Source organism: Chlorocebus sabaeus, chromosome 22 (assembly GCF_047675955.1).
Source record: "Chlorocebus sabaeus isolate Y175 chromosome 22, mChlSab1.0.hap1, whole genome shotgun sequence".
NCBI lineage: Eukaryota > Metazoa > Chordata > Mammalia > Primates > Cercopithecidae > Chlorocebus > Chlorocebus sabaeus.
This window is the reverse complement of record NC_132925.1, coordinates 44,372,414-44,380,944: the sequence shown is the minus strand read 5'-3', so window position 1 is coordinate 44,380,944 and position 8,531 is coordinate 44,372,414. Positions and strand designations below refer to the sequence as shown.

General features: G+C 39.1%; 1 protein-coding gene across 13 annotated transcripts in view; it reads right to left on the bottom strand.

Moving 5' to 3' along the window:
* Positions 1–250: 250 nt before the first annotated feature.
* The window catches only part of KALRN (kalirin RhoGEF kinase), a 697,103-nt gene continuing 688,822 nt past the window's right edge, over positions 251–8,531 (bottom strand). For all 13 annotated transcript variants that reach the window (XM_073009778.1, XM_073009779.1, XM_073009785.1 and 10 more), the window contains one exon: positions 251–7,842. In XM_073009778.1, the coding sequence (XP_072865879.1) occupies positions 7,297–7,842 (546 nt within the window). In that variant the 3' untranslated portion in view covers positions 251–7,296. The remainder of the gene's footprint in view (positions 7,843–8,531) is intronic.

Genomic DNA, 8,531 nt, shown 5'->3' with positions numbered 1-8,531 from the left:
AAGTGTTGGGATTTACAGGTGCTAGCCACCGCACCTGGCCCTGAGGTTTCCTTGGCGTTTTTGGGTAAATGCTTTAGAATACTCTAGGGCACAAAATTGTTGCTTTCTTTCTAAAATCTTGGGCCTAAAGTGTTGTAATAATCATGTGATATTTTTACCTTTTCAAAGTCTTTTGTATATTTGGAGAAAGAAAAAAAAATTACTCTTTTCTTTGAACAAAGGTTTAATTAGGAAAAAAGAGACGACCATATAGTATCTTTAGTATAGTATATTTATAGGAATGCATAACATGTGAGATGTACATTTTGAAGTTTCATCCATAACTTATAACATTTACTGTAGCAGTAACAAGACAGCAGGTCATCACTTTACAACATTACACATGAGTGATTTTGACTTACAAATAAAATATTTACAACCTACCTTTACAAAACGACATGGTGTGCATACAAAATGAACAACAGCAGAAAAATTTAAAAATAATAAACAACCAAAAACCCAGAAGATACACTTAAGGCAGACCAGCAAGACACTGAAATAATTAAGGCTGTGGAATTCTTCTGCACCTTGAAAATATAGAGCTATTTATCAATACTGTGGAGTGATTTTAAACCAATTGTTACAAGCCTGATGGAAGTATGTACTTATATGTATATGTGTGATGGTCCCTATGGGGAAACCTGTCCACTTATGAATAAGGCCCTTTGTCTGAATGGCCAGTGAAGCCCACTCCAAATTTGCAAAAGACTTGGGGGGGCCGGGGTCACTCAAAACCAAGAGATGCCAATACGGTTTGCAAATTGACTATTAATAGTTCAAATATAAAGGTAGTTATAAGTCCAGATAGAATAACCTAAATGATGGCCCCTTTATGTTTCACACTTTGTTAGTTTGGCTTTGTGGATGTCAAAAGACAGCAAATTAATTCCAGAATGAGTAGAATTCATCTCCACAAATTAGCCCTAATGGTTTTGAATGGCCCTAAATGGTTTTCCAATAGAAAAATTGACCCACCTGGGCTGTCTGCAAATGGATAGATTTCTGCATATGAGCAATAACATATACATACATATTATACACTATATACATGTACAGATGTACATATATCCGTATTTTCCAACAGTTTGCACTTTGATCACTACTGTTCTCTGAACAGGATCTCATTCTGAAGAGTATGTTTAGTTTTTTTCACAGTCTTCATATTTGTTCTAACTAATAGTTTTACTCACCTTCCCCATAGAGTAGGCTGAAGTTTGGCAGAAACAGAAGTAAAAGCACCAGGGTCAGAAAAATCAAACAGAGTGATGACGGATATGGCTTAAGTTAGTAAGAGAAGATGTATGTTTTGTTAACTTCAGATTCGTAGCCACAGTCTTTGAGGTCATAGTAACAGTCTCTGTAATACTCCAGAACATGGATTCAGTTCTTGATGGAAGTCAGGTATTGATGGAAACTCCTATGCTGGCCATCCCTGGGCCAAAAAATTAGTTTGGTTAAACTAAGCCTCAGGGGTTGGCATTCCAAGAATTGTTATTTGCATTTCTTCTACCATGCTCCCTTTTCTCAGCTAACCCCACTATCTGAAATAGCAGTTATCTAACTAATCCATTATCTTGATCATTTGAATAAAAACTAAATCTGAACACATTTTAGAATCTCACAGCAAAGGGGCACATTTCTCACAGAAAAATGCAATAGCCTGTGCATATTAATTTCAGGCTTATCATAATGTCCCTCAAAGATTAAAAGTTGTCTTTGAGTGATTGCTTTTCCTCTCCTCTAACTTCTTTATATTTATTGAAAATGAGGAAGAAATGCCTTTCATAGAAAATATGTTCTTACGATAATCTGTGTTCTACTACTGCTGCATAAATTTTTTATGTGAGTAAATTTCCTACTAAAAACATTTAGTGCTATAAACAAATTTCAGCCCTTTTTAACCCTTTAGAATTAATGAAACAACTGAGAGCCTTGCTATTTTTAGAAAATAAATATTAACATAGTAGCTTTCCTTTTCTTGATGGAGCGTGTGTGAGCTCTATCGTCTCTAAGCCCACCCTGGGTTTAATCATTCATCCTCAAATCATCCCTAGGCTTTAAATAGTGAAGAAAAATCAAGGTGCAGTTTCATAAATAAATTCACTGAAAGGTCACATATTGCGTTTGTCTAACCCAGACTCCGTAGAGGTGCGACCCAGGAGAGAAAGGAAGAAGGTCTACATTCCTCAAAACTCATCCAGCACAATTCGTTGGCCACACTGAATAAGGACATGGTGAGTTTGAACTTTGCCCTACTACGAAGACCTCTTATGTACCAAATTATTTCCTCCTCTATTAAATGCATGGGACAAAGTTTTAGTTAATACAAAATTTAGTTTATATCATATTTGCTCCCTCGTATTCTCACAAATCTAAATTGCCATGCTCTTCCACAGAGGCAAGAAAAAAGTAACGCCTGACTCGTGGGCTGTAATCATGGAGGTTATGGGATAGCAAATATGCAACTCCTGAAAGACCTAACCACCTTAAAAAAAAAAAAAAAAAAAAGATTCAAGGTTTGTTCTCCAAAAATGAACAGTCCAATTCATTTCTATGCATTTAATTTGCCTGTGCATTTAATTTGCCTCTTAGATTCCTGTGAGACTGTGAAAAATAAATTGTGATATGAGAAGATGTTTTCTTCTCACTTCTGCTCTCCCAAGTGAAGAAAGTGGTTGTTGGGTTCTTCTCTGTCCATTTTTCCAGAGCGTAAAGCTTGAGAAGGAAGGTAGCAGTTGCTTTCGAGGCCTTTTTACTCTTCGCAACTGCCATAAGAAATACTGGAGAAAACGGCTTATGGACATAAGACTTCATCAGCTCTCTGAACCCTTTTCGGTAGACAAGCTCTTAAATGATCGAAATTATAGGCTAAGACCAAATAACATTTAGACGAAGAGCACCTGATACTTCGAACTGAAAGCAATTTACAGAATTTAATCTCATGAGTTTATAAATGGTATCTAAAGACGTGAATATTGAAAACCTGGAATGTTCAAAGTTACTATCAATAAAATTCTTAGCACTGGCAGTGTGTAGCACTTTAAAAAAAATCAAAGTGTTTTATAGATGTCCCAACCAAGGTTATTTCTCAACATTCCTGTAAGATTAATGTCCTCCCTCCTTCCCCATCCCCCAGCTCCCATTTTACCAATGGGGACATTTGGGGAAGAAAAAACAAAGACTTTCTGTAAGAAAAGATGAATCAGGAATAGCTGAGATTGAAACTCAAACATTCCTGGTCCCACCCCTATATTCAGATGTTTTCATTTACAAGATATTTTGAAGTAAAGAAAAAATGCTGCAATATCAGTAAATCTAAATGCAACGAACTTCTTTATCTCCCATCCTCCCCTCTGAAAGGCACTACTATTTATAAAGGCTTTGTGGACCACAAAGCAGTGAAGCTAGCTTTCTCCTCTGCTTCCTGTACTCCCCCTTACACTGTTTATGGCTGAGAGAGACCTGAAGGATATCTCCAACATTACCATTTTTTTTTTTTTTTTTTTTTTTTTTTTTTGAGACGGAGTCTCGCTCTGTCACCCAGGCTGGAGTGCAGTGGCGCGATCTCGGCTCACTGCAAGCTCCGCCTCCCGGGTTCCCGCCATTCTCCTGGCTCAGCCTCCCGAGTAGCTGGGACTACAGGCGCCCGCCACCACGCCCGGCTAATTTTTTGTATTTTTAGTAGAGACGGGGTTTCACCGTGGTCTCGATCTCCTGACCTTGTGATCCGCCCGCCTCGGCCTCCCAAAGTGCTGGGATTACAGGCGTGAGCCACCGCGCCCGGCCCATTACCATTTTTTTCTTAAAAATTTTACCACATTCAGCTATAAGTGGATATATATCTATTTAATTTGAAACAAATGTAAAGATGTAGGAAATCATTAATACTTCTTAAAAGTTATTATGGGTTGTCCCTGATCTTTTCATCCTTTATCCCACCCTTACAAAACAAAACAAAAAGCTCAAAACCCTATGCAATGAATATAAGCCAAGCAAGAAACTTGTGACCTTGACCATTGTTTGTTTTTCCTATTTCAGCTGAAAGTTCATTCCCACTGTGAACTACCATCACTATGATAGAAGTGGACTATTTTCTCCTCTCTCCTCTCTTCTTTACTACCAAGTAATAAATCTCTCCACCAAAACAGGAACAAGAGTGGCCCCTGATCCTTCTTCCCTAACCACAGTTGCCCTCAGAGCAACTTAAAGTACATTCCCCAGGCTCATCATCTGGGATTCCTTGTTATTTCCAACTTGCTATGGAGAACTCTTGAACCAAGACTACTCTCTTATCTCTGTTGGGAGAGACCAGGAGCTTTGCAGACAGGGAGCCTCCCTGTTAGTTTCCCTCCATTATCAAACTATATAAAATATACCCCCTTTCTCTTGGGGCCTCTATTAAGTTCATTCTAGTCTAACGATTGTACCTTGGCTCCAGTTAACAAAACCATCCTACTTTTCCCAGGTCCCTCTTTTCCTGTCTTCTCACTTCCCAAATATGTGTACTTGGGGGAATTCCACGTAACCCCACATCTGGATCTGGATCCTCCCAACTCTGTTGTAAAAGCTGATACGAAAGCTTGAGGTCTAACATTCTGTCAACTGCCCCCATAACATAATTTCAACAATACCATCCTTGCCTCCCACCTGCCGTGGTCTGTTCACCATTGTCCTGGGCCCTGGCCTTCTCAAGAAGAAACTCAACTTGTTATAAAAACTCAGAATGGCTCAACAGGGGGATCTTGATTCAGGTCATCCACAGTGGACAGAACAGAACTTGCCAAGCTGGAATTTATGGATATTGGGACTCCTCAGAGCCTACAGTTTGACAAACACTATGGGCCAGGCTTTCCTCTCTTTTTTTTTTTTTTTTTGAGACCGAGTTTTGCTCTTATTGCCCAGGCTAGAGTGCAGTGGCGCAATTTTGGCTCACGGCAACCTCCGCCTTCCGGTTTCAAGTGATTATCCTGCCTCAGCCTCCTAAATCGCTGGGATTACAGGCGATTGCCACCACGCCCAGCTAACAGGCATGAGTCACCGTGCCCGGCTCAGGCTTTCCTCTTTTATGCTGTATACCATAATGAAGGCATGTTTACTGAAAGGGTTTTAGTAAACATGTTTACCAAAAGGATTTTTAGTAAATATGTTTTAAATTTTTTAAACACAATGAAGACATGTTTACTAATTTTTTTTTACTAAATATGTTTTAAATTTTAAAAAATTTTAGTAAACATGTTTAATGTATGTTTTAAATTTTTATGTATTGTATCATAGAGTATTTGCATATACATAAAGGTCCAAATGAAGACTATAGGGGTTAGTCAAGAGAGACCTCTGAGGGAGTGAGGCTTAATGACCCAGGGCCATTTGAAAACGAGGAAACAAATACAGTCGGAGTCGGTTTCCACATATTTGGTTAATCCCGAAAATACTAAGTGCTATCTAGTCTTATTGCTTATAATTTCCATTAATTTATCAATCTGTAATCTTGGATGGGATGAGGTGGAGGGTGAATGAGGAAGTTGTCTTTGAAACCAATGGAAAAAAAATGATGATTTTTAATTTTACATTTCCACTGTTGGAATAATGCTTTTTATATGTAAAGTTCAGGCTTAGTTTCCACTATTTCTTTTTCATTTAGATAGGTTTGTAGTTCTACTCATCCTTCATATATTCTCTTCTTGCACTTCTGTACTGTGTGATTTTAATTCTCTCTATCCCATTATAGGAGAGAAGCAACGCCGTTAAACCTGATTTGAACAAACACTTGAGTTACATTTTTAAAATCTTACTTGCATAATAATATCTATTTTCAACACATATTCTAGAAAACTAAGGGTGGATCATGTACAAACACAAAAAACAAACTCCCTCCCTCCAAAACAAACGAACAACAATAAAGAAAGAAAACCCATGAAATACCCAGGTTTAATTTTTTTTTCCACCAGAGGGAAAAAGAGAAGTTGTTAATAATCTTGTATGGAGAATATACACCAGAAAGCAGGATTGGCCTCAAAGCACAATTAGTCCTTTTGGTTCAGAGAACTATCAGCGGCTGAGTGGTGACAGGTATTGCAATCTCAGTTACAACTTAATGCTCTGTTAGGGTGGTGTATCAGGTTTTGTTCCATGGCTTTAAAAAGGACTTAGGACCAGGCCTTTAAAAGGCCTATATGGCTGCCTCCTTTTAGTAAGCACCCCTTAGCTTCAATAAGGAGTTAGAAATAAAGTCAGCCAACTTTCTGAAAGATGGTATTCTACAGCCGTAGAAGAAATCAGAAAGTGTTGGTACGTTGTTCATAGGAACTGTAGGAAAGGTTTTCATTTGCCCTTTTGTATGAACTTCTTATATTTGTTTATTTATTTCAAACCTGGTGTAGACACAAAAATACCCCCACAGCTCATAGTGTATTTGAACTTATTTCCTGGCAGGCTTTCTTGCCAGATTAACTCTGAGCTGCCAGCGAATTTGCGGGTAGCATTTCATATACAGAAAGAACCTATCTTAATCAAATAACCTGTGATTGACAGAAAAAATTATCTCATTCAAAAGGGCAATGTTGCTTTCTCTTAATGCACAGGTTCTGGTAAAAGATTTCTATACAAGATTTATAAAATGCTCTACAAAACTTGTCATCTAATTGTGCTTAGTCAAAACAATGTAATGCTTCGGTAAATAAATTACTGTCTTAACTGGAGCACTCAAAGTTACTTGTGTTTGATTTAATATATATCTCTCTATATATTAGAAAACTCTGAAACCTGAATGGGATATATTATACTGTATGTGTATATCTATCCTATTAAGAAACTATATCTAAGTTATCTAAACCAGAATAGTTGATATACATGACAACTCCATTAAATAGAACTTTTTGCTTAAAATTTCAGCAAAGCCAGAGAACTTTTACACTCTTGTGAGCTTACGGTTTGCCCAGTTAACCACTCATTTTGGAAGATACAGTTAAAATTTCATAACAGCCAATATTGTTCTCATCTTTGTCCTTCTTCTGAACACTTCTGTGACTCTTTGCCTCTTTATTTCTTCAGAATGACCTTCTGGAAAGCCCCTGGATTTAGGGTGACTTTTACTGCTGCTCAGACCCTGAATAACCACTGATGAGGTTTAAGAGGTACATCTCTCAATTCAGAGAACTGCACGGAGTGAAATGATGAACAGAATTATTTACAATCACATTCAGTCTTGCTTTGGTTCACACTGCACATCTATGTGAAACCACAGGGGCTGGGAGATGGCTACGTCCCTTGGTTCACCCGGTTGACAATGTAGCTCTTGACATTGGGAATAGGCCGCACATCATTCTGGTGTTTGCGGCGTTCTATGAAGCATGCTAGGCGGGAGGTGTCCAGGGGGATCTTAGAGTAGCTGCCATTATGGGGCTGCAGCCATGGATGCTGTAAGCATGTGGCTGCCGTGGGCCGCCTCCGAAAGTCCTCCTGTAAGATCACATTGATGAAATCTCTGGCAGCGTTGCTCACACCACAGAAGTATTCATGGGGGAAGCTGAAATCCACCCTGCATACATTGATACATGTCTCCTCTTTGCTCTCATCCAAGAAGGGGGAGACGCCACTCAGCATGACATATGTCAGAACCCCGATGCTCCAGATGTCTGTCCCCAGGGAGACGGGGATGCCTTGGATGACTTCTGGGGCAGCAAACTCAGGGTTCCCCAGCAGGTGGTGAATGTGGAAGTGACCCGAAATCTGGACAGCATCCTCCAAGTCGATGAGCTTCACTCGAGGCACTGGAATCCGTAGGTCAATGAGCAGGTTTTCAGGCTGCAGAGATCCAAGGAGGAAGGGAGAAAAGAAGGGAAGTTCAGGCCTCTATTTTGACTACTCAAAAGACCTCATTAATTCAAACACAATTATGCTATTCTTTGATAAAGCCTATGGTGTATGGAAAATTCCCTATGCACTATGGAAACTGCATAGGAGACTTCAAAGTATCATTTTGAGCTTACTACACTTTGAGTTTGGATTGTAATTCAGAGAAGTAGTTTGACATTGAAAATCATGTCTTCTTAACTACATTGCTTCTGCATTGAGTCAAGGAAATAATAAATTACTCATTTTGGTGAACAGGGGCTTCTTTTTGAGGAGCATGGAAGAAAACGTGACATTTGTTGGCTTACTTCTATGAAGTTAGATTAGGTAGGTAGAACTTCCCTACTTTCTCTCACACCAGATGTCATTGTGGCTCTGGTATATTCTCATTAATTCATGGATGATATACTTAAATTGTATGACAACCCAGATTCTCTTTAATAGTCATAATGGGATGGGCGTGGTAGCTCACATCTGTAATCCCAGCACTTTGGGAGGCCAAGGCGGGCGGATCACTTGAGGTCAGGAGATCAAGACCAGCCTGGCCAACATGATGAAACCCCATCTCTACTAAAAATACAAAAATTAGCCGGGTGTAGTGGCGGGCACCTGTAATCCCAGCTACTCGGGAGGCTAAGGCA